Source organism: Zootoca vivipara, chromosome 1 (genome assembly GCF_963506605.1).
Source record: "Zootoca vivipara chromosome 1, rZooViv1.1, whole genome shotgun sequence".
NCBI lineage: Eukaryota > Metazoa > Chordata > Lepidosauria > Squamata > Lacertidae > Zootoca > Zootoca vivipara.
In genome coordinates, this window is record NC_083276.1 from 90,860,238 (window position 1) to 90,887,630 (window position 27,393).

At 40.5% G+C, this 27,393-nt stretch overlaps 1 protein-coding gene across 1 annotated transcript in view; it reads left to right on the forward strand.

The window, feature by feature from the left end:
• The window catches only part of SLC49A4 (solute carrier family 49 member 4), a 73,235-nt gene that overhangs the window by 33,423 nt on the left and 12,419 nt on the right, over nucleotides 1–27,393 (forward strand). The window contains exons 5-7 of the mRNA XM_035128932.2: nucleotides 2,671–2,779; nucleotides 3,350–3,417; nucleotides 13,929–14,056. Coding sequence (XP_034984823.2) covers nucleotides 2,671–2,779; nucleotides 3,350–3,417; nucleotides 13,929–14,056 — 305 coding nt within the window. The remainder of the gene's footprint in view (nucleotides 1–2,670; nucleotides 2,780–3,349; nucleotides 3,418–13,928; nucleotides 14,057–27,393) is intronic.

Genomic DNA, 27,393 nt, shown 5'->3' on the forward strand with positions numbered 1-27,393 from the left:
TCTCTCTGTCTTAATGGAAATGGTAGTCACTGTTTCCAAATTCCTTTCTTCTTCCCTTCCCCCTTCCAAAGGCTTTCAAGTGAATGATTTTTATAGATTTAATTGAATACTGCCATTTTTGAGATTTTTCTCCTTGTGCCGTAGACCATGTGTAAGTCACTATGTTGCTAGGCAAAAATAGAGATTTGGAGAGGCACATTAGTTATCATCTGATGTAAGTGAAGCAGTGCTTCTTTCTTCCTCTCATGGTTTCAGTAGGGCACGGGCATTACATATTTGTAAAAGGTTGAAGAGTTTTCTGTATAGCGTATTGTACCTGGTAGTTTGCTATTTGGCCAGATACCCAACTCATGTGTGTTTGAGCCAAGTTTGTTACATGTGTAGTAAACACACAGATGTTGTTCTTTGATGGATGAATGGAGTGTACTTGGCAAAAAATCACTTCCTCTGTTTACTATTTGTGGTTCTTTCAAACAGCTAAAGAAAAAGATAAGAGTGCAATTAAGCAGATGTTTCAAGTGCTTACATGTATATTACATTTTACCTCAACTGGCTGTTTTTAAGAATAGCACTTCAGCTCTTACCATTCCACCCAAGTTGGAGCGAATTCTGTAGAATTAAGCAGCAATCAAAGCAGTGAGGGGAGAAAATGTAACTGCAGACAACCTTCAGCATGATTTAGGATTGGTCCTCAGTTATACAGTGGTACCTCGGTTTATGAACACAATTGGTTCCGGAAGTCTGTTCATAAACTGAAGCAAACTTTCCCATTGAAAGTAATGGAAAGTGGATTAATCCGTTCCAGACGGGTCCGCGGACTACTCAACCTGAAGCGTACTTAACCCGAAGCATGGGTGTAATTGGTTCCGGAAGTCTGTTCATAAACTGAAGCGTTCATAAACTGAAGCGAACTTTCCCATTGAAAGTAATGGAAAGTGAATTAATCCGTTCCAGATGGGTCCGCGGCATTCGTAAACCGAAAGTTCGTAAACTGAGGTGTTCATAAACCGAGGTTCCACTGTATTTTGATTTTAAGCTAGCTATCCCGTAGCTCATGCTGCAAAAATAATATCCATAATTTAGGGCTCCATGTTGCTATGGATCAGGGATCGCTCCCAACACCACAATCTACCAGCTCTATAGCCATGTTCCCTGCTATTGATAGGAGTCTAATAGGGTGGAAATGCAAATGGAGCTGCAGGCAGAAGCCAATTTCTGAGTTTGTTTGTTTTTCGTGCTTGTGTGTAATCGAGGAACTGAGGTGTGTCTGAATAGTAAAAGCAACAAATAAAGTTGAAAAATATTATTTGTTACCAAAATATTTTGCTTTCTGCACTTAATGAACTGATTCTTGTTGTCTAACAAACGTTAGCACTCAAGACAGTTTAATAAAAATAATAAGCAAGGAAAGTCTGAAGCAGAAGCATGTCCTACAGATCACGCTGGAACATAATTAATGCTTTTAAAATGTGGTGCCAGAAAGAGCTTAGCGACAGCAGTGTGAAGTACAGTAGGAAAACAACTTATTAGCAGTTTCTTCTTTGATTGTTCAGTCATATCCTTGGAGGAGGCTAAAAAGAGATCTTGACTACATTCCTGCCACAACATTGTGCTATCTGCTTGCTTAGCCTCCTGGGAGATCAGCTTAACACAATTCATATATTAGTGTTCTACAAAGTGAAAGCACATAAAAGTAAATGCAGGGCCCCAGTAGCACTGGGTGAATAAAAAAAGCCAACCTACACACTTCGCCCTGCCTCATACATTCAGCTGGGGGCCATACTGAGCAAGTGACTGTAAGAATATTCTTTCCCTCAGTCTAATAAGCAAATCTGTGAATGGTCCAATCACACACAGTTCCTTTGGGGGGGGGGGAGAAGCCAAACAAACTCCATCTCCATGTGACACTGAAGTGGAACACCTGGGTTACATGGAATATTATTTTGTGGGGATGAGGTGCCCTTGTAGTTTTTCCACCATACTGTTTCAGCTTATACCCCACCCTACCCCAACCTGCAATGAATCAGGCTTATAAGACAATACAGAGCAATTCCTTTCAACTCTTTAGGGTCCCTCAATATTTGTCCTGCTACAAATTTTCCTCTAAAATATGTGGTACCAACATCTGAACATGACAGAATTCCACCCACAAGCTGTGACTTCTTGCAATAGTTATGTAATTGCAAAGGTACTTAAGCTTTGATACGCCTTCAGCGTTTATGTTGTTGTTTAGTCATGTCCGACTCTTCGTGACCCCATGGACCTGAGCAAGCCAGGCACTCCTGTTTTCCACTGCCTCCCGCAGTTTGGTCAGACTCATGTTGGTGGCTTCGAGAACATTGTCCAACCATCTCTTCCTCTGTCGTCCCCTTCTCCTTGTGCCCTCAATCTTTCCCAACATCAGGGTCTTTTCCAGGGAGTCTTCACTTCTCATGAGGTGGCCAAAGTATTGGAGCCCCAGCTTCACGATCTGTCCTTCCAGTGAGCACTCAGGGCTGATTTCCTTAAGATTGGATAGTTTAGATTTAGTTATTTATTTAATTACATTTCTGAATTTCCTAATAAAAGTTTTCTTTACGTGACATGCACAGTGAAGTTGACAAAGTTAAAACAGAACAACTTATAATCTTACGTTGGCAAAACTGTTCCTAATTATTATTTTCCTTTCAGCAACCCACGGTTTCTGATGATTGCTCTAGCCTATGCTATACCATTGGGTGTTTTCTCGGGATGGTCTGGTGTTCTAGACTTGATATTAACCCCAAAGGACATAAGCCAAGTATGTATATGTGTATACTGTTTAGCTTAACTTATGCATCATAGGCAAAATACTGGTTTTGTTACTGGTAACTGAACCAACCAAGCAGGTTGCACTGAAGGCTATGTCCTGCATTTGTAGTAAAAGTGTCAACGGGTTGGAGTTGGAGTTGAAATAGATGCTGAAAACATTTGCAGATAACAGAGGCTAAGGAAAAAGGATAACACTGGTGTCTTTTGAAATGTGTGTATTAACATTTTTTTAAACTAAATGCTGTAGAAATCTAGGAGGGAAATGTTATCAAGTGAAACTGATTGGCAATAGATTTGAGTTAGACAAAAGCAGATATTTAATCAAACACCACAAAATTAATTTATGCTATTTGCTGCCACAGTAAATGGCGACTGTCATTGTCTTACATGACTTTGAAAAGGGGATTAGACAAATTAATGGAGAATAGGTCTATCAAAGGTGAAAAAGAACTTCAGAGTGCTGTACCTCTTATTTCTAGTGGGTATTTGCTTACAATAAACACTATGTCAGGTACTGTGCTTGAAATAACAGTGTTGTTCACTCTTAAATCTTTTCTAGGTGGATGCAGGTTGGATTGGATTTTGGTCTATTGTAGGAGGCTGTATTGTTGGCATAGCACTGGCAAGGTAAGTATCACAGTCTTACCTCATTTTATTTTTCTTCATTGCAATTGTCTTTTAGTTATACTGAAACAATACCCCTCAAGATCATTTCCTGTCATCTATTACAATTGTAAAAGAAAAAATGTTTTCTGTGGGGGAAAAATAGGTTCATCTTCTAGCATAGCAATTTGTGTGTTTCATGATCTTTTTAGGCAGTGACTGCTGGAAATTCCATTTGCTCAGTCATCAAACTGAGCAGTTCATATTATTGTGTTTGACAAGTGCTCCCTATCCACTCCATCCAAAGGTGGAAAGAACCACTTAGGTAAAATAATCAAGGAACCATCAGTGGGGTTTTCCTCCCTGTTTGCTTTCAGCTCCTCCATTACAGATGTGATGGATTCCTCAACAGAATAGAGAAATTTGATAGCTCTGATGAGATGTTGAGGTTTTTTGTTTTAGAGAAGAAAAGTAGGGCTTACGAGGTGCAGTTAATTTACAAGTTCTTTGATTTATTAACTGCTCAGAGATAACAAACCCAAATATTACTCTGTGGTTTGATGCTGGTTTGGTATCATATTTTGTTATCCTTACTATGGGGGAAAATTGGTAGAACATCTAGCTCAGTTGGTAGAGACTCTTAATCTCAGGGTCTTGGTTTCGAGCCTTACACTGTGCAAAAGATTCCTGCATTGCTGGGGGTGGACTAATTGATCCTTGTGGTCCCTTCCAGGTCTACAATCCTCTGATTCTATTATCCCCTTGCCTATAGAGTCTGCTTGTAAGGGTTAAGAATTGAGTCTCTTGAAGCCACTGGTGCTTTAAATCCACAAGTTCTTTTGAGATGGGTCTCCCCCATATTATCAGGTCATACACCTAGACAGCATCTTAAAAAGCAGAGACATCACCTTGCCGACAAAGGTCCGTATAGTTAAAGCTATGGTTTTCCCAGTAGTGATGTATGGAAGTGAGAGCTGGACCATAAAGAAGGCTGATCGCCGAAGAATTGATGCTTTTGAATTATGGTGCTGGAGGAGACTTGAGAGTCCCGTGGACTGCAAGAAGATCAAACCTATCCATTCTTCAGGAAATCAGCCCTGAGTGCTCCCTGGAAGGACAGATCGTGAAGCTGAGGCTCCAATACTTTGGCCACCTCATGAGAAGAGAAGAATCCTTGGAAAAGACCCTGATGTTGGGAAAGATTGAGGGCACTAGGAGAAGGGGACGACAGAGGACGAGATGGTTGGACAGTGTTCTCGAAGCTACGAACATGAGTTTGACCAAACTGCGGGAGGCAGTGGAAGACAGGAGTGCCTGGCGTGCTATGGTCCATGGGGTCACGAAGAGTCGGACACGACTAAACGACTAAACAACAACAACAACACCCTGTATAAGACTTTGTCTTCCCAGCCCTTGTGGAATTGGGCTGCACAAAAATTCTTCTATTGCTGTAGAGTTTGAAAATGATTTTTGTAGCAGTTACAAAAGACATTAAAAGAGTATTCTGAGACTTAAAGCAAGTTTTATGTTTAAAAAATTAATCTACTACAAAAGGTCAAGATTTTACATAATAGGTCTGAGTCAGCAGATATGCAGTAGCATCATCTTATGGCTAGAAGAGGATGGCCTTCCAAGCTCCGTTTAAGAGCACAATATAATTTATGAGCAGAAGAAGGAGCTTCCCAGTATTTAAAAGTGCCTATAGAAGCTTGGAAATAGTTTTTAACATGGTATAGGAGATTACTGTTATCGAATGGATGTTGGCACATTTTGGGTTGCTGTTCTGTGTCTTAAATCCCATGGCTGTCACGAGTTCTGCTCTCTCACCTCTGGAATCTTTTTCAGCTTTTCCTCCTATTCAACAGCCATTGCTTATTTTTACATGTTTCTGGAAACTTAATTTAAAAATGAAGGTGAACAGATTTAATTAGAGAGTGAAATCTGTTGCCAAGATTAGATTGGCCATATTTGAGCATTAGAAAAATCCTTGGGGTTTTGTGACCAGAATGTATTATGATTAGCCTCGGGTTCTTGTTTTCTCCCTCCTTCACTTAAAACAGATTTGAAGCTTCCCATACTGGTTTGTAAGTGTCCTGCCTGTGGACTGTGGGTGGGCTCAAACCCTAGAATACAAGAAGGCCAAGACCCCATACACGAGATTGCCAGAGAAGGCATGCAGAGACAACCAGGATGATTCACAAGTATTCAGCCTAATTTGAAAACTTAGTCCAATGTCAGGAACAGAGAAGATCCAGTCTAGGCAAAAGAAGTCAAGGAGTCTGACGTTGGGGAGTTTGAAGATCTGTGTTTTTCTTCAGCAACTGTGAAGCTCAAAGAAGGGGCTGATAAAATCTGGCCTACTAGGTTGAGCCTAATCCCAGGCTGGTGATTGAGCGTATTCTAAGAGCCCTTTATTTCAAGGAATACCTTTACTTCTAAAGAGTGCTTTACTCTTGAGTTGCTCTGTGACTGTGGACTTTCGGGCACCTATTTAGTTGTGCACCTGTTGCATGGACTTGGATATTTAGGCACCTGTATTCAAGGTGAGGAGGGATACCTCAGCCTCTCCCTCAGACTCTACTAGGGGTTTATGGCACTCTGACCCTAAAGGCCCCTCAAGAGGATTCTGTAGAGGCTTCCTTTCAATTCTAAGGATCTTCAGTACTGGTGGAAAGAAATCTCATCTGCTTCTCCCAGCCTTCAGACAGCTGGAGGTCCAGTTTGTCCCCTGTGAATTCTGTTTTCTGGATTGGGGTTGGGCATAACAATAACAAACTTCAGTTTCTTGCTTCATCTGAGCTATTTATTTATTGGATTTATATACCGCCTGTCATCAAAGGATCTCAGGGGGGTTCACAGCATAAAAATGCAGCATAAAAAGACAAATACAAGTAGCTAAAAGGCTGTGGAGTATTAATCAGCCAAAGGCCTGGTTGAAGAGGAACGTTTTCACCTGGCTCCTAAAGATGAAGGTGCTCTTAAATTGGCGAACCATTTTCTAGTCTTAAAAAGACTAGTGCAGATATGCTGACTTCATGTAAATCCTGACCTTTTGTGATAGATTGATTTGTTAAATGTGTAGCCTGGTTTCAGCCTCATAATATCCTTTTAATGTATTCTGTAGCTGCTACGGAATAGGTTGCAAATTCCATAGCAATGTAGATATTCTGTGGACCCCAGTGCTGCCTCCTTCCGCCTAATTATTTATACTTTTTCAGAAAAAGCTAACTGACTGTTGCCAGATATCTCTTTCTGATTAAGTAGCTTTATAGTTTCAAACATAGGGTTTTGGGCATACAAGGAGTGGCAGTTTGCCACTTTTGATGGATGACTGCCCCCTTTTAGGCCTACTCAGCAGTTATCTGTACAGTTGAATCAATGTCTGTGCTGACTATAATTTGCTGAAAGTTGTAATTAGGAAAATTAGCTAATGATTCTTGTCAAGTGTGACAGGTTCATGTATTTCAAAGTCAGTCCTGTGACTTACCAGGCAGGCAGCCTGGTACCTATTGTAATAGCTCAGTGTGGGGGTGCTTTGTGTTCTACCAGCTGCTAATTTTCTTACATCAAGAGTTTCCATTTAGAAACTATAGTGTAGCTTTGCTTCCTCCTAGTCTCTCAGTTCCTGCTTTCATCATACTTAAATAGCAATACAGTGGTGCTTCGACTTATGAATTTAATCCGTTCTGAAGGCACATTCGTAGGTCAAAAAATTTGTAAGTCGAAAAGCGCCATTGGAAATGCGATTTCCCATAGGAATGCATTGGAAACGGAAAAATTCGTAAGTTGAAGCAACCTCATCTAAAAATTCGTAAGTCAAAAAAACCCTATCTAAAACCGCCACAGTTTTTGTTCGGATGTCGAGAAATTCGTAAGCGTGCAGCCATTTGCCCCATTCGTAAGTTGAAAATTTCGGTTGTTGAGTCGTTCGTAAGTTGAGGTACCACTGTATAATTTCACTCTGCTTATGAACATCATTTACCTTTTATATGGATTATGTAAAACAAACTATATTCAAGTCTCCTTCCCATTTTTGATGATGCACAAGCTGTCATTTGGATGCCAAACTATCTCTGCATGCTGTAGAAATGTTTTTGTGGGTGTTAACAGAATCACGCCTGTCAAAGGAAGGCACAGTTGGAAAATAAGTTCTCAAATTTCATTATTTTGTTACCCGTAGTGCATAGCTGCCAAGTTATCCCCTTTTTAAAGGGATTTTCCCTTATGCTGAATAGGCTTCCTCGTGAGAAAAGGGAAAACTTGGCAGCTATGGTAGTGTACCGTGTCTTCCTTCACATGAGATTTATGCCCTTGATCTTGCCACTCCAAGCCCCAGACCAGGATCGTTGAGATAATTTATATGGCATGTTTATGATTGAAGAGCCTTCAATATTTTAGGCAGCTGGCGGGTATTGCACCCTTTCCTTAGCAGTGATAGACTGGTGATGGGGAGGGGAGAAAAATCAACTTCAAACAGTGACAATCTCATGTTTTTGTTTTTTAAAAACCTGCAGAGCAACACAAATCAACCTCCTTTTTCCCCCTGACATTTTTCTTGTTGCATTCACTAATGATAAGAGATATTTTTCAGATTTTGTCCTTCACAGCTCAGAATTTCCTTCATCTTTTAAACAGCAGCAAAGTCAAAATGCAGCAACTTTGTAGCATGGTGTAATTTCAGTAGCAATGAGCAGCAGTGTTGACAGCAGCAAATTATTACTCGTAACTATAGGAGGCACATAATGCAAATTTTCTGGATAATAAAATCTGGGCCAAGCAGATCTGGGGAGCAGTAGACTTTTTGGTGGGAGGGGACATATCTTTGTGACAGGAAGCATTTGTCTCCTGCTTTTCTATCTTTATCGCTCCTCTGTATTTAACATGGAACTACTGTAGGTGCTTTGTCACAATTGTACCCACAAAACAATGGAGAGGGATGGGAGAATGAGCAGCAGTGATGGGAAGCACATTGTAGGTGGAGACCGGACTTGGAGTTGGCGGCAGTAGCTGTTAACAAGAACATCTGTATAGGCACTGTATCTCTGAGTGCTATGTGCAGAGGAGAAAAATATTGGAATTATTTTGCCTTCATGTCTGATTTATAAGCTTCTCAAAGGTGTGTGACTGGCTACTGTTAACAACAAAATGGGAGATTGGTTTGACCAGCAAAATGCCAAGCTAGGCCTGTGTGAAAATATTAATAAGTAGAATGGAAGGTATTTGGACACACAGGAATGGGAAGATTCTTTTCAGGATATGAATGATCCTTTGGTTCATGCTTTCCTTTGGATCCAACCCACTGATTTTTTTTTAGTGGTATTATATGGGGAATATTAAGTTTCAAATCAGGGGAAATCTTACATTTATTGGTTTCCAGTATTAAAACAGCATAAAGTTGAGACAGGTTTAAGATAATGTTTTGGCGTCAGTTTCATAATGTAGCAGTCTATTATGATCCAGTGTGTTTCAGATTGTAAAACTCTTCTTTTAGGGGCAAGTATAAATACAAAGCCTCTTTTACAGATCAATTTTGAACAAGGTACTTATCTTAGAAACATACTGCTCCCATATCTCCAGTATCCCTTTCATACCAAACAAGAGAAAAACAGCTCCCCCAACATCCATAACACAACTCACTATCAGGCTAAAACATGATACCTATTCAACAACATGGTGGCACCAGAGCGCGCCAACACATACACACACTCTAACACATCAGTGATGTTGCTATTAACATTGGCAACATTGCTCACGAACCTTATACCTGACACTAACATTACAAAACCACTCTACACCGTCTCGCTGATCACCCCCTGTCACAAACGACAAGGGGGAAGGCCTGTCCTTGAGTACAGCCCTTCACATCAGCCGAGATCAAGGACCAACCGGCTATTTGCCAAAAGGTCCAAAATACCCCAAACGTACACCTATATAACTACATATAGGAAACCCTCTATAATTTACCTCCCACTCTTTAACCCGATTCTAATTTTAATCCCATTGAACCCCCACCCGCCACATCATAAGTCAGCGCAACTCCAATGGTTCAATACACAACACGAAGTGAGGGACATAGGACAACCCAGACGGGTTGGCAAGGAACCATCCTACAGAATGAATAAACAAGATGGCTAGCTTAAAAGCAATCACACTAAATGTGAGGGGGCTGGGAAATCCCATCAAGAGAAAACGTATCACCTCATACATAAATACCATGAAACCACACATCACCTTCCTACAAGAAATACACAACCCACCCAAAGGGAACAAACTCCTGAATGACCCTCGTTTTAGTCAACAATGGGTAGCACAAGGCTCAGGAAAGGCTCGCGGAGTAGCTGTAATAATTAGTAGAGACTTAAATTTCAAATCCATAACAGTCCTAAAGGACAAAAAAGGTAGATTCATTTTCATTAAAGGAATACTAGATGGCAAAATTAAACTGACAATTGGCTCATTATATGGCCCTAACTCGAGACAACTTGAATTCTTTCAAAAAACACTAAACAAGTTCCTTTCTTTCTCTGAGGGGGAAGCAATTCTAGGAGGCGACCTTAACTTAAATATTAAGGGCATAACTCTGGAAAACACACATCCTGTAAACTTACAGGCAACCCTCCTCAACCCCCCCTCCCAAACAACTAAGGCTTCTTACAAGTTACTAAAAATGTTAAAAAACAGGGGTCTCTATGACATCTGGGGCGAACACAACCCAGGAGACACCACCCACACATTCCAGTCCGGACGTCATGGTACAACGTCCAGACTGGACAGCATCCTGCTCACACAGGGTCTGATCCCCTTGGTAGAATCAACAAACATAGGCAGCATCAAAATCACAGATCATGCCCCAGTAGAAGTCACTGTTAAAATAGGTGAAGAAACGCAAACCACTCCATCATGGTCTTTCAGTCCCATTCTAACCACAAACACCCAAATTAGAGCAAGTATCACAAAAACTCTCCAAAACTATTTTAAGGAGAATGATGTAGACAATATAAATACCCCCCTCTTATGGGACGCTATGAAAGCGGTGACCAGAGGAGTTTGCATAAAAGAGAAAGCACTCCTTAAAAAACAAACCTCTTCAAAAATTAACAAAATAGAACAAGAAATTATTGCCCTCTCATCACGTTACAAACAAACAGGTTCCAAAAAACTACTTAAACTTCTAGAACAAAAGAGAAGAGAATTAGACTCCTTAGAAATCAACAAAACAATGATCAATATTTTATATTCTAAACAGCGCTTCTATGAGTACGGAGGGAAAAACTCCAGACTATTAGCAAATAGATGCAGGAAAAAAGCACTTAAAACAAGAATACACTGCATCACCAAAAAAGATGGCAACGTAACATTTTCCCCGAAAGAAATAACTTCTGAATTTGCAGAATTCTACTCCAACCTGTACACCTCCCACAACCCATCTGAGGAAGGAATTAGAAAATTCCTGGCAGGACTGACCATGCCCACTTTAACCGATGAAGAACAGGAACGCATGGACAGCCCTATCACCCCCGAGGAAATAGACACAGTTCTTAAAAACTTGAAATCACACAAAGCACCGGGCCCAGATGGCTTCACAGCAGAATTCTATAAAAAATTTAAGGAACCCCTGCTGCCCTATATGTTACGCCTATTTAATGATATCATGAAAGGGGGGCTTATCCCCAAAACATGGAATCACTCCAAAATAGTCTCCATCCCAAAGCCATTGAAGGACAACCTCAAAGTAGAATCTTACCGCCCAATCTCATTAATAAATCAGGATTACAAGATATTTACATCAATCTTGGCCAATCGCTTAAAAATCTTCCTAGGTAATTTAATAGTCCCAGACCAAACCGGTTTCGTCCCTGGTCGCAACATTACAGACCCTATCAGGAAATTACTGAACTTAATTGAACACAGCAAAACAACCAAACTTCCACTGACAATTATGTCCCTAGATATCCTCAAAGCTTTTGATTGCTTAGAGTGGAAATACTTATTAGCGGTACTAACTAAAATGAAATTTGGCCCCAACTTCCTTCAAATTCTCAAACAAATATATTCTCAAGCCTCAGCAAATTGCAGAATTAATAATATGAACTCAAACACCATAGCAATCCAAAGAGGCACAAAACAAGGATGTCCGCTGTCTCCATTCTTATTTATCCTGGCTTTGGAGCCCCTAGCGATCCGAATCCGAGCAGCCACAGACATCAAAGGAGTGGAAATAAAAGGCAGAAATTATAAGTTAGGGCTCTTTGCAGATGACCTAATGGTCACAACATCAGACCCCTTAAATACAGCAACCTCCCTAATCAGAGAACTCAACGCATTTGCAATGGTGTCGGGCTTACAGGTAAACTTTGGTAAATCAGAAGCCATGTGCTTCAACACCCCTCCTCACATCCAAAAAGAACTTACCAATATCACCAAAATAAAACTCTGTCACACCAAATTCAGATACCTAGGAGTACAAATAACCAAGAACCTCAACAAATTATACCTCCACAATTACAAACCCCTGTGGCGACAAATAAACAAAGACCTAAAAAGATGGGACAGTATGAGTTTCACTCTTTCAGACAAAATAGCCATGGTCAAAATGGTCATCCTCCCAAAACTAACCTACCTATTCCAAACCCTTCCAATTTGGATCCCCCCAACCCAACTTCATAAATGGCAGGGAAAATTACATTCTTTTATTTTCTCACATAAAAAACCAAGGATTAGCATCAGATACCTTCACCTCCCCACCTCAGCAGGAGGATGGGGAATCCCCAACATAGAAACATACTACAACGCCAACCAAATACGCCATATAATCCCATATATACTTGAAGACGAGACTAAACAATGGGTACATCTGGAAAGGGACTCAATTGAAAATATCTGCACCACAGCATATCCATTTCTCCCAAACAAATTAAGGAAGATTCCCACAACACTCAACAGATACACACAAACCATGTTCAAAGCATGGAAAGCAGAAACTAGTAAATTATCTCCAACCCCATCCCCATTAACTCCCCTGGCTTACCATCCATTGTTCCATCATGCAGCACAAAACCTCCAGATGAAGACCTGGCAAACCAAAGGTTTACATCGCTTAATAGACTTTTATAAAGACAACAAACCTTTGACACCACAAGAAATACAGGACAAACTAGAAGACATCCCAATGCCCTGGTTAGCACAACATCAACTACATGCCTTTCTGAACAACCCAACTGTAAAACCAGCAGCAACTAGACCCCTGACAGCTTTCGAAAGCCTCCTCCAATTGCCAAAAGGACACGGAAAAGGGATGGTATCTGCAATTTACAAGATACTAATTCAGACTCCCATAGATCCTCTGGACAAGATAAAACGACAATGGGAGGATGACATAGGGTATGAAATCAACCCTACCCAATGGACTAAAATGTGGTCGAAACCCCCTTTCAAATCTATATCAATGAAAAGAAAAGAACTCTCGTTGAAACTAATTCACAGATGGTACCTGACTCCACGAAAATTATCACTAATACGATCAGGAATCTCATCAAAATGTTGGAGAGGATGCACTTCCACAGGCACGTACCTCCACATGTGGTGGGAGTGCCCTAAAATTCAATCATTCTGGAAGACATCCATGCAAGAAATTTGTAACATAACTAAGCAAGTGCTAGAAATTACCCCAGAATTGGTTTTACTAAATATCTTTCAGGATAACAACGCTCACGCAAATCATAAAGAACTTATAATCCATCTGTTGTCAGCAACCAGAAATATCGTAGCCAGGCACTGGAGGGACTTATCGGGAGTGGGCTTGGACCAATGGTACCAAGTTGTATGGGAAACAGCCTTGCTAGAAAAACTAACCAGTAAGCTGAAACTGACACGGGGACAAACAGAAGAAGACACCTTCACCCCAGTATGGTTCCCCTTCATCACTTATACAACCCAACAGGACAATGACAAAAAATTACCGTCAGCATACAAATCAATATGGCTAACTTGATCAAAACACCCTCCCTCCCCACTCACGCAAGAAATTAAGGATCATCACAGCCAACCATAAATGAACAACCACATTCTAAGACAAATCCTGACCTCTCTCACCAACAAAGAAGCACGAACTAACAACAGAGAACCTGCACAAATGACGCTGACGCTGAACCCCTACACATATCAAGAAAAACAGAAACATCGGCAATCCACCACACCCAACTCCCCATCCCACCTACCTCTTTCCCCCCTTTCCCCCCCTTCCTCATAATGTCTCAACAAGTAAAAAATTGATGTGTAAAAATGATGCATGAAAAGAAAGAGACATTGCACTACCTTTGTAACCTAAGAAATTCTTTAATAAAAATAATTTACAAAAAAAGAAACATACTGCTGCCACTTATTATAAGAAGTATTTGCTTCTGTTGGTGTTTTACCGTCCTTAAACTTCAATATGTCATTTTAGAAATCACTATATTTCAAATTGTTGTAGCAATTTGGCTAAAGTTTACAGAATTTGTAAAGGGTTTGTAAATTGTGATTTGTATTCCTTTCAGGTTTGCTGATTTTATCCGAGGAATGCTGAAACTTATACTGCTTCTGTTACTGTCAGGAGCAACTTTATCATCCATCTGGTTCACTTTGACGTGTTTAACAACTGTCAGTCATCTTCCTTTAACTACAGGTATGCTAATGCCCAGCCTTGTCAAATAAATGATTTTGGTAGTGGTTCTCAGATATGTGAGATGTTGGGAAAGTAAGTTATATTTTAGATTAATTTTGAATAAACTGTTTTAATTCCTTGTTGCTGCTGGGCCAGGGGAGATTGGCATGCATTGTGGGATTTTTATTTTATTTTTTTGCTGTCACTTCTGAACCCCCAGTGCTACAATGTAACTCAAGCCGCTTTGTAATGTATAATGAAGCAGAGGAGACAGCTGTCAGAATTGACAGTGTAGGACCACCAATTCACATATGCAAGACTGGACTCTTGAAATCTTTGCATCCATTGACTGAAGTCACTATGTCCATTGATTTCAGTGAGTCTACTCTGAGTGTGACTTATTCAGATACAACCAATACATTAAGCTGGAGGAACTCCCTGTGTGGCCATAAACAAGTTAAAGTAAGCTAGCTTTGAAGAAAAGGCAATAAAAAACTGTTTTATTTAGTGATATAAAGCCAACAAGGGGAATTTTGAAGTTCATTAAACTGAAGTGTCTTTGACAAGGTTTTCAAGACTCCTGTTAGCTGGCTATAAACATTGGTTAAAGCAAGTGATTAATTCTAACCCTTTAGCCTGACCTGCTTGGAATTCCAGTAGATAATAGTGTGTTTTGTGGTTACTTATCTGGGAACACAAGTATGTAGGGAAATAATAAGCTTGTAATACGTCAAACATGCTATTTCCCCTTTACTTGTTTTGTTACACCCCCTTTTTATATTACAATAGGTATTATATATGAAGTACAGGTTGTCCATAGTAATGATAAGTCAGACAAAAAGTATATGTGGTTATTTGGTTTTGAACTAGACTGGGCAAGCATTTCTGAAATTTATTTGTTTTGATATCATAGGCTTCTACCCTACCCATTCTCTTCATCCCACTTTTTGTGGGGGGGGGGGGTTCTCATAGCTTCTTGTATGTATATCTTGGGAATAATAATTTATTTAATAATAATAATAATTTATTATTTGTACCCCGCCCATCTGGCTGGGTTTCCTCAACCACTCTGGGCGGCATCCAATAAAGATTAAAAATACATTAACATGTCACACATTAAAAAACTTCCCTAAACAGGGCTGCCTGCATATGTCTTCTAAATGTCAGGTAGTTGTTTGACATCTGATGGGAGGGTGTTCCACAGGGCGGGTGCCACTACTGAGAAGGCCCTCTGCCTGGTTCCCTGTACCTTTGCTTCTCACAGTGAGGTAACCACCAGAAGGCCCTTGGCGCTGGACCTCAGTGTCCGGGCAGAACGATGGGGGTGGAGACGCTCCTTCAGGTATACTGGGCTGAGGCCGTTTAGGGGAGGTGCTTGAACTGAAATCCCGGATAGAAATTCAGTATATCTGTATAGTAACTAAGCTTCACACCACACACACACACACACACACACACACACACACACACACATATATATATATATATATATATATATAGTCTAATGATACTGTCAGTGGTTACTAACTGTGATGGCTGTATACTACATGCAAGATCAGAGATGGCATGCTTCTGAATATCATTTGTTGGAGAATAGCAGCAGGAGAGTGCTCCCACGCTCATGACTTCTTTGTGGGCTTCCCAAAGACACCTGATTGATCAGGTGGGAAAACAGGATACTGAACTGGGCATTCCTTTCATCTGATCCAGTCGGGCTCTCCTTTTGTTCATATTCATACAATTGGTAAGGTTGTTGCACTTGGGGAGGAGGCGTTAGTGAAAGAAGCTGTGCCATGTTGTATTGCTGCATTTTCTGTTGTGCTCTTTTTCTTCCTCATCATTGTTTTTAAACTAGTCTTCCACTTTGGTGGCTTAGTCGCTGCTCATTTCTGTTTACTTGTTTTCTTCCAGTGATTCTCAGTCCCTATCCTGCTGGAGCTCACACTTGTTCCCATTCAATTTAATGAAACACAAAGCTGCTTTATTGGACTTAAGGGCTGATACTCCTTAAGATGGTTAGCCGGGAGTTTATAACTTGGTGGCCTCTGCCTGAAGCTTTGTGCAAATCCATTCAGCCATTTAAAACATCAGCTTCCGTTCTCCTATTTGGAAGCTTTTTCTTCTAAAATAGAAGGCTTAGAAGATTTTAATTTAAACTGAGAAGTGCCACCACCTGAATGTGTTTTAGAAGTTGCACATATGCTTAAATCAGAAACGAGAGGATTGGAGAGGCTTGATAAACCTCGGAAGACAAGTCTTTGGTTTGCTCTCTGTTCTGGAGAGGAGCCCTGTTGGTTTGAAGCTGATGTGCTACACCTGCTGTAACTTCTGTAGCCACAGAAATTGCCTTCCCCCAGCTCTGCCATTGAACTTAAATTAATGAGCAGAGCTTTCATAGAGTACCCTCTCCATATAAATATAACTCTGTCTTATTCAAATTAACTTTGAGGCTCCCAAATTGTCCTTGGTGCATAGCTATAAACCAAAGATGAGTACAGCATATTGAAATAGGTGTCTGGTTGAGAGGAAATACCACCAGAATTACCAAAACTATAAATTCCATTTGGTGTATCCTTTGATCTGTGTTTCATATTCTAAAATAATCAGCTCTGAAATATTTTTTTTACTAACGCAAGAAAAGTATTTTTAATAGCTGAACAAATCACGCTTTGCAGAAGCTGCTGTCTTTGAGAGGGCAAATCCTTGCACCAATCTTCCCGATCAGGAGTGAAGAGATACGTTGAGAGTTTTCCCCTTTGTGCTTGTCTGCACTGTTATCAAATGCAGGTGGTAAAATAAAGTGTAATGAAAAGTGAAACTGTCTGAATTGATGCAGCAGGAGCAAACTTATACATTCACTTCAGTTCTTGTTTACTGAGATAAAAGTGGAACGGGCTTCAGCAGGTGAAAATCACCTCCCTCTCCCTCCGTCTCTGTTTCATGCAAAACCCACTGATCCAAAACAGAGCTGGTAGATCAAGTTTATATTTTGCCAGTCTCAAATCACTGTTTTCAGAGATTTTAGCACACACAAAACATGATTGCCTGAGAATAGCACCAACCTCTATATTTTCTCTTGGTTCTTGTAGCATTAAGTTGCATTGCTTTTTTCCTAGAAGAATGCTGTGATTGTAGAGATGGCAGATAATCTCTGAAATGGATTTGATAGCTTTTCATTATTAAAAGCTTTTTTGGCACCCTCCTTCAAGACTGAAGGGAGTTGGTGTCTTGGAAAAGAGAATTTGGACTGTGTTTTAGTAAACTAGGTCAGTGGCTTACTTGGTCAATTCCATTGTCTATGTAACTTGCTTAGTGATTTCTGGTCTAATAGGGATGTGCTTGGTTTCTGGAAGGTTTGTTCCTTTTGTCTGCATGATAGTGTCCACGTCCCCAGTTTATTGTCACATCTTCACCAATTTGACATGCATGCTTCCATGAATGTACGGTATATGGATGTAAAATGGCAGGGGTTTTTAGGTACAGGGAAAGAGGCAGTAATTTGTGGAGTTGAAAGATACTTTTTGTGCATTTTGTGAGGATATTTCTGTCAAATGGATTAATGAAATAATTGAATTTGGCTTGCTTCCTTTGCCTCAGGTGCAGGGTGTCTTTCCTGCAATCCAACAGCATTGCTTTGTGATTCTTTTGGATGTAATGTCCATACAAGTATGGGATAACTCAGTCAGTAGAGCTTGAAACTCTTCATCTCAGGGCCATAGGTTCAAGTCCCACGTTGGGTGGAAGATTCCTGCATTGCAGGTGTTGGACTAGATGACCTACGTGGTCTTTTCCAACTCTACGGTTCTATGATTCTATGAAAAGGACAATAGACTGGATGTACTTAGGTTAAGGCCATATTTTAGGGAGTAGAGGATCTTAGAAACCTTCTCACAAAGCAAATTTAATTGCAGACCAAATCAGGCTGATAGGAGGGTTATGAAGTGTGCACAACCATAGGCTACAACGCAGTTTCCAAGATTCTTGGCTTGCATTTTTTCTTGCACTGGTGCTAGAAGTCACTAGTGCAGTGCAGATACTGTAGACTGCAACTCCCATCAACCTTTACCATTGACCACGGTGGCTGGAGCTGATGGGAGATGTAGTTCAAAACATTTAGAGGGCAACATGTTTGCTTACATCCCATGCAAATTATCTAATGCTTTGTGAGAATGATCCTATGCCCATGTGGTTGAACAAATCCTGCCCCCACTCTGTTGCATATTTCTACCATTATTTCATGTCTTACAGAACTAAGGATGGAATTCAGTGTTGCACTATTAGAAATCAACTTGCCAGATGAAACAATCCCCCCTTCCCTGTGGACTGCTCTGGGGGTTCTCGTCACCCCCGGAGCCAATTTCAGGGGTGGGGGCGGAATTCCCACTGCACAAGCAGAAGCTCTTCCTCAGGGCTTCTGCTGATGGGGTTCATCAGGTGAATTCTGCCAATGATCTTCCTTATTTTTTCAGACTAGTGTGGGTATTTTATATTTGTGACCAAAAACTTGAGATCATATGCTAGAATGAAATATTAACATTTGGTATGACAGGCAATTTTATCTCCATAGGCAAAAAAAGTGTCGCATATCTGTGACTGACACATGTTTTTGGCCTGTCAGTTACCAGTTGATTCCATCCAGGTTCAAGATCTGTCACATTCACTTAATGTTTGTTAATGGTAAGATTAATCTTTTCAGGCTAAGTATCAGTATGCATAATTTGTCTTCCCGTAGAGCTGTGGGGGATGAAAACGAGAGAACCTTTCACAACAAGAGGACGATCTCTTCCTTTGACACAGCAAATAGCCTTTGCTTCTCTTTCATTCTTCAGGATCCATGTCTAGAGATTTTCGCTAATATCAATATAGTATGCCAACACAATAAATCTTCAGGTCCTAAAAGCCTCTTCTTATCTCATTCTTGTATGCCAGTACATATTTTAGCACTTGGCATGATGTTTTCTAAAGCAGAATCCATTAGTCTTGATAAGTTGCTAAAGGTCAGATTCTTATTTTTAGGTTCAATCATAGAATCGTAGAATCTTAGAGTTGGAAGGGACCCAATGGTCATCTACTCCAACCCCCTGCAATGCAGGAATCTCAACTAAAGCATTAATGACAGATGGCCATTCAACCTCTGTTTAAGAACCTCCAAGGAAGGAGAGTCCACCACCTCTCATGGGTGTCTGTTGAACAGCTGAACAGCTCTTACTGTCAGAAATTTTTTCCAAATGTTTAGTCAGAATCTCCTTTCTTGCAACTAAATGATACCGTATAAGGATGAAAGCAAACCAGCTATTTAAGTGCTAATTTATAGGGCTTTGTGTGGTCTCTTTATTCCTGACCATAACTATGCAATATAATGGCGACCTTTGTGCTCTGGAGTAATTGGGGGAAATGACACGATTTAATTGATTTGGTTGAACTTATTCTTTTTTCTGTTAATTAAAAGTTCCAGGGTTTAGCGTGTAGCTCAGATAAAGTATGGGAGTTCAAATGCAGGGCAGTGCTTGGTGACACTCAGGCTTTGGGGAAGGAATGTGAGATGGCTAGTTAAGAAGTCAGAGCTGGTTCAGCATTAATGCCAGAGCAGCTTTGCATTGACATTGGAGGTTGCCCAGGGCATTGGCAATCTTTTTAAACGATGAAGAGGGAATACACTGTATAACGAAAACATTTTATCCATGTGTCCAAGGATCTATTTTAGCATTCCCAATAATACTTCACATTTTCAGGGCAATTGTATGTACTCTAATAATTTGATAATGGTGCATGCTGCATGGGGAGAAACGAAAGTCAGAAGCAGCGAGATCCAAATTAGTTTCTAGGTATTATTTCTGAAGGGCTGCCTACTCATCAGGTTTAGGTAAACGAGAACTTCCAGTGGTAAGGCTTGTAAGTCACTGCAAACCTGTAGCAAGGGACTCTTTGTCCGTTTCCTGTATCTCTGAGAAATTCCTTATTGTTCTTATAGTACATCCATCACTCTCACCTCTCAGAATATGCAAATCTTTGCATGAATATTTCAACAATGAAACTACAGCTAGAAGTACTATTCTGCCAATGCTACATGTTTCAGAAAGATAACATCAAACTAAATCTCTCACATTATCAGGCTGGTTTCATAAGCTTTTGATTGGAACCACCAGGAGGAGCCTTCTAGTAAAAACGGTGAGTGGCTTGGAAAGTTCTTACGATGAGACCTTGAGTTATACTCCTAGTCAAGCATACTAGTTAACCAAATAAATCAACATAAACATTATCTGTAGGACTATGCTGAATGTTCTCTCATTTCAGTTTTGAAAGCAATGCTTTCATGATGGGCAAAATATACCTGCCCAGAGAATAACAACCTTATGTATGTTCACATTATTTTGAACCTCTTGGCAGCAAATGTAGAAACAAATGGCAGCAGTTTGTGCCTTTTTTTTCCTTTGTAGAGGGATTTATTTAGGTCTTCTTTTTCCTTCATAGAGCCATTCATATAATGAATGGATGACAATGCTATGTAGCCCATGTTTTGCTATGTAGCTAATGTGTTAATATTTCTGATAATCCCAAATAGCTAATATTACTAAGCAAAAGCAAATCAAAGTCAATTGATAGTGCTGCTTCTTTGTTTACTCAAATGGTGATTTTAGCTGTGGGGTCACATCCAGAACAGAATTGCATCATAGTGCTGCTGTGAATCCAGTCATAACTAGCTACATGTTGATGTCTATGGGGGAACACAAATCTCATCCAGAGTGAGAGGGTAGCACTTCCTGAATAGCTGAGGAATTCTGTCCACTTTTGAAGCCACCACTGAAACATTGCCTAATGCATGAAGAAAGCTTTTAATACTGGCAAAAATATCCCTACTTAGTGCATTAAGGGGATTAGATGAGAGAGAGAGAGAGAGAGAGAGAGAGAGAGAGAGAGAGAGAGAGAGAGAGAGAGCGCAACACCACTTAATGAAGGCTACTATGGGTACAATCCTGCCCAAGTAAAGTCTGTTTACGTCTAATTGATTTTAATGAGGCAGACTTAAGTCTTTGATTGCTTCTATTAAATTAGACTTAGAATTTTCATATTTGTGCTTTTATTTGTGGCCTTGCAATGTAGTTTGCATTAGCTATAGTCAGCCTCTTAACTTTTTCAGCAGTTTAGAATTCTAAAGGACATCCCATTGTCCTTGATCTGCTACTGTTAAGCTCATTGGCTCAGCTGTGATAGAGACAGATCTCCTCCTTCAGTTCTGCCATATTCTTCCTTCCCTTCATCTATGGGAGAAACGGTAGCAAACTCTGCACCCCAGGGCAGCTTCAGTCAGCTAGCCATTGGCAGAGAGCTGACAGGCCCTGCAATTTCCAGCAGTAGCTGTGCCACCAGAGGCCATGTGAAGTGGCTCATAGTCATGAATCATCCCTTCCCTATAGCAGTAACAGCCAAGCTGAAACTGTGCTGAATTCTACAGGTGAACTCTTTGGCTTAACTGCTGCCATTCTCTGCTGGACTGCTTGCCTAAGAAGATCTGCTCCTCCTTTCAAACCCGTTAAGAGTTAGATAATGCACAGAGAACCCTTATAATCCACTGTCACTTTTAGACTGTCCAAGTAAAGTACACTAGTAAGACATAGCTATTTTTGTACATGGCAGGAGGCAATGTGTTTCTGAATAGCAGTGATTTGAAGCCACAGGAGGGGAGAGTGCTCTTGTAGCTCTTGAAAACCAGTGGGGTACCTTGAATGATGGTCAGGGGTATCGCAAGCAACGCTGGCCTCTGTCCCTCTTTCCTTTCCTCCCTCCTCTGATGCTCTTGGGTTTCTGCCTCCCAAAGGCTTGCATAGCTGTTTATTGCAGCAGCCCTGGCTATAAGCTCCAGAAATGAATGCGGTCACCTCTCTTTGGGATCGGGGGGGGGGGGGCAGCTCAGAGACCAGGGAATATGACCACACTGGCAGAGTTGTCACTCGATAAAATACTATGTTGTGGGTGTATTTATTTCTTTTCAGGGGACATATGAATACTTTATGGAGATATTAACACACCTTCCATTCTTAAATTGCATGTATGTTCATACATGTCAGTAGACTCTCTTTAGCTCTGAGAAAGACTTGCCTGATTGTTGAGTCATTTTCTAACATGCAGACTTAGGCACCTGCATACAATAAAAGCTGTATTCTTCTGTTAAGTTTCCTACCCAAATTATACAGTAATCACCTGTAATCTCTGTCCTTGTAACTAGAAAAAACCCCCACATGTGAGCTTGTGAGCTAATTTTCCATATGAAGAAGTAGCACCTTGTGGCATTTCTATTGCTTAGGAAAAGCATTATTTAACAATTTCCTCAATGTAGCTTGAAGCCCAGAATGACCATAGCCCATGCTTTGATCCCTCTTGTCTGTAGGCACTTTAAGATTGGAGAGTCTCTTGGGTATTTCTTCCTGGGGAAGTTGGAAGGGAAATGCCACAATATATGGCACTGTGGGTTAAACCACAGAGCCTAGGGCTTGCCGATCAGAAGGTCGGCAGTTCGAATCCCTGCGATGGGGTGAGCCCCCGTTGCTCGGTCCCAGCTCCTGCCAAGCTAGCAGTTCGAAAGCACGTCAAAGTGCAAGTAGATAAATAGGTATCGCTCCAAGCGGGAAGGTAAACGGCGTTTCCATGTGCTGCTCTGGTTCGACAGAAGCGGCTTTGTCATGCTGGCCACATGACCTGGAAGCTCCCTCGGCCAATAATGCAAGATGAGCACCGCAATCCCAGAGTCGGTCACGACTGGACCTAATGGTCAGGGGTCCCTTTACCTTTACTTTATGTCTAAACCAGCTTTGTTTCCCTTATTGCCTATATACCAAAGTGAGCAAGAGAGTTTTGTGTTTGTATCTTGGTTATAGTTTATTACAACCAAGCTAGTTTATCATTGCTATTCTACACTTCTGTTTAATAATAATTGATAATAATAAATCAAAGCAGCTTACAACACTGACATTAAATTTATCAACATAAAAACAAATATTAGAAGACATGCCAGTTAAAACAGTACAGTGAAAAAATAAAAGATTGAGAGTCATCTCACTTTAAAGATACGGCGTTTGATACAAACGTACCCTTTTATTCATGGAATCAAGGGAGTGTCAGTAACGTCACATTCTGTGCTGTTCTGGAGGATCCCTCAAAATACATTTTCAGGGGTGCACTAGGTTGAAACAGGAATTTGTGAGAATTGTCCTCCCTACACTACCTTTTGTGGGTGCCAGGAGACCCTTTCCCCAAGTGGAATTCCACTCCAACCTTACGAAGTGAAGTTAGTTTAAAAATATAACCCAAAATAGCATGTATGTGTCTCTGCACTTCCTTAAAAAGTGTACATTCCTTTTTTAGTAAGTGTGATATCTCTTTGATTAGGTTACTTAGGAAACCAGTTCACCTGAAGGAAATGGGACCGCTCATGCTGCTGTTAATGTCTTTTGGTCATTTGCTGTGTTTTGTTTTGCTTTGAGGCAGGGTTCCAAAGAGTGTTTTGTTTGAAGTATAATTTCACTATGATTTTTGTGGAGAATAGCAAGTAAACCAGATTTATTATTTAACTGCAAGCCACGTCCATGACTTTTTCGTGTGAATAAGAACTTGATCGATATGCACCGGAATAAGAGTATTTCTAGTGAACTGCATTAAATTGATGAACATACCCTATGGGGAAATGCTTTTTCGCTTTTGTGTAATTCCATTACTTAATTATGGGAAAGCCTGCTATGTTAAAATTACACCGCTCAGGTTTCATGAGAGACTGTTAACACTTGGCTACTTCCCTGCCAGCTTGCAAAATAATTAGCTTCACGCAGCGTAAAATAGTGGGACTTCAAATGAAGTAAATATTGCTGGGCACAAGCAGGATCTGATATCACATTTTATAGGGTCAGTTAGAGGAAAACAGATTGCTAGTTCTGTCTGTTAGAAATCATTGTGATGAGCGCACAACAAATACTCTTATTCTTTACACTGTGCTCGACTTCCCAGTAATAATTGACCACCCTACATCCACTGTTGTGCTGCAAACTGAAGTAATGTGATTTGTCTTCAGTTCAGTATGGTTTTAAATACCATTATGGAGGAGTCACCCTGTTCCCAAATTTGCCTTGTGAAAATACATCTAATGGGATGGGGTGCATATTAAATTGAGATGAATGAGGCAAACTGGCATGGACATATAGGATGAAATCTTTGTCAAAGAGCAAGATTTTAAATTATTTATTGGGCAGTATTGTTCTGTTGAACTGCTGAGTCTTCCTCAATCTGCTGCGTCTGTTGGCTATGTTCAGATGACACAGTTAACTTGTTTACTGGGATAGGAACAAGCCTTAGGGTTTGGCCCTGTGGCCTACCAAGCCCTAAACCGCTGTTAATCTTTACTATGGATTGTTGAAATAAGCCAGCTTTAAACTAACTATTTCAAGTTATGGTAGCTTGTTTCATACAAACCATAATTAACCTTGGTTTATTGGGTTTGGACTAAAGGCAAGGTGAATCAAAAGTTTACAAGTGAAAATAACTTGGTTTTGTAAACAGCAGGTGTAACACTGGCTATTACCAAACCATGTGTCGCATATTGGGAGGCAGCCTTGGGTTTCCCCTTGGTTTCCTTAACCTTGGTTGGCCATTACTTCTGCACTAGTGCTAACCAGGGTTCACATATGATGCTATTCTGTATGTGAGGCAAACAGAAGAATGGATGGAATACCTAAATGCAGTGCTTTTTTTCCTTAAAAAAATGTTTAGGGGAAAACTCTCATACTGAAACTCTCATTTTTCTACTCAAATTGAAATACTGCCCCTCAATGAGGCCAAACCTAGATCCACAAAATGTTTAGGGGTACCCCTGCATACTCCCAGAAAAAGCATTGCCTAAATGCCTTAATTGTTTTCTTATAAAACCATCCCCCCTCCCTTCCCATTTGTGTTTTTAAATGTAGTTCTACATATTCTGGTGCAAATAAAGGTGTCACTCCATCCATCCATCCACTTTCCCTTTGCTTCTGGCTCTGAAATCCTATCAGATGCCAGGCTACAAAATAAAAAAAAATCTAAACCATGATGACTTTTTATTTAAGAGGGATTAGAGGATACTTGCATTGCAAAACTGTGTGGCTGGCACCAATACAATACAAAACACAACAACCTAGCTTGTGCAACAGATTTACTAAGTTACAAGTCTCAGTGAGGACTTTTTGTTAAATCTATGGGAGTTGTGGCAAGGGATTGGCTCATTCTGCTTCAGCAAGAAGAGCTCATTGGCTTCATGACATTACATTTCGTTTCAACTCTCCCTGAACCCTGTTGAACTTCACTTGGAACGTTCCTCTGCTTTTTTTTTTATCCTGAAGCTGTAATCAAAGAACATACAAGGAATGAAAACAGCTTACGAGTGCCTTAATTCAACGACCTAGGCATGTTACAAAAAGAAAAAACCCACAAAGCCGCAATCCTCTGTAAAGGCTAACCTAATCAGTCCTATTCCAAATGTATGCCATTTATCTCTAGCAGTTCCCCCCCCCCCCCCGCCGCCCCTGGGTTTTGTCTTTAGGCATACCCTTTTCTAGGATGAAATATGCACCTCTGCCCTGGGAAAGAATCGTATCACACAGATGATCTGATGAATAGCTATCTGTGCCTTATATTTAAGCCCCTGCTATCCCTTCTTCATGACTCTTCATATATTAACAAGTGGGCATCTTTTTCAGCACTTCCAGAAAAGAGATACAGAAGATAATATTTTCTAGCAAGAGGGAATGATTTAAATCAAGATGGTTTTAAATCAATGATTTGAATGAGCAGGAAAAAGGAGGTTGATTTAAGTCAAGTTTTCTTTTGATACCACTTCACATATTTCCTAAAAGATGGTGCAAACTACTAAACTCTGTTAATTTACAGAATATTGCTTACCCTGTTCCATATATACAACCAAGCCTTGCATCTCTTAGTCTCGGTATACTTTTTACATACTTTCTTCTTTTTCCCTGTAGAGGGAATGTGTCTATAATGTTCTCGTATAGGATCTTCCTTATGACAAACACCCATGACAATTTGCAAAGTTAGCAGCAGAATCCTATTTGCCCAGGAATAAATCCTCTTGCGTTCAGTAGGGCTTTAACTATAAGTGAGTATAGTACTGCAGCGCAAGTATGGGGAATAATAGGGACCTGAGCACTGCACATTTTCCTCTTCCAGACTTCTTTCCGGTTGCTCCTTTCTGCTTCTCTTGGTCCACGTTTAACAAAAATGAGGTATCCATGACTGATAGGTCAAAGCAGGGGTGATTATTACTAGGCAGACTAGAGCTGTTGATTTTCATCAGATTAAGATGAAATGCCTATATCTGAGTAATGATAAGATAGGTTCTTCATTGACACAGGAAAATCTTTATCTGGATATACCTGATGGAAAGGATTGATTCAGTGCATATAAATGAACTGTAGGTCTAACACAGCCTTGTGACTATACCCCCGCCCCCAAAAGTTAATACTAACCTGTTAAAAGAAAAGAAAAAGTACTAACCTGGGTGCAGAGGAGAGACAAGGTGCTCCATCCTTCCTCCAACAGCCCACTCCTTTCTGTGCATGGAATCCTGGTTGTCAGTGACTACAAAGTTACTACCAAGGTTGGCTAATGTGCTTATATTCAAATTAATTAACATTTGATCTCTTTGTTATATAAGAGAAACTTAGCAAACCTCCGCAGAAGAATCCCTGTGTAAGAGTTTCCACTTGTGCAGTGGGGCTTTCCCCCACTCTCCTCCCCCTGTGCCCCTGAAATTAGCTTGTGGCGGGGAGTTGGGAGGATCCCCAGAATAGGGTGGGTGGGTGGCTGGGGTTTCTTCCGCTTGTACAGAGAGAATGTTCATCACAGCGCAAAATTGAATTCCACCCTCCATATTTACAATTCTTAAAAACATCAGAATCCATTTTAAAAAATAAATCTTAAATCAGATTTTTAGTCCACCTAACATGCTTATATTGGAGAGGAAGCCAATAGAGACATCAAAGGTGCTGAATAGGGGATTAACCTCAGTACCAGTTAATATGCCTATCCCCAAGATTGTAAAGTCAGCATGTGGGCCTCTGCGGCTGTAGCATTTCTCCCTTAAATGTGGCTAAAGGAAGTGAACTGGGCTGTGCTCCTCTCCTTTAGGAAGTCAGGCGGCCCTCTGCCTTCACCATAATGAGAGGAGTATAACTATTACATCTGATCTGCCCAGTGGTGCCTTGGCTGCTTCATTTCTTTATGTCAAAGGACTTTGTCTGAATTTGCCATAGTGTGAAAATCTCCAAAGCTGCCATTTCAGAGAGAAATTGTTTCTGAAGTGTCCCCCCCCCTTCCTGTCA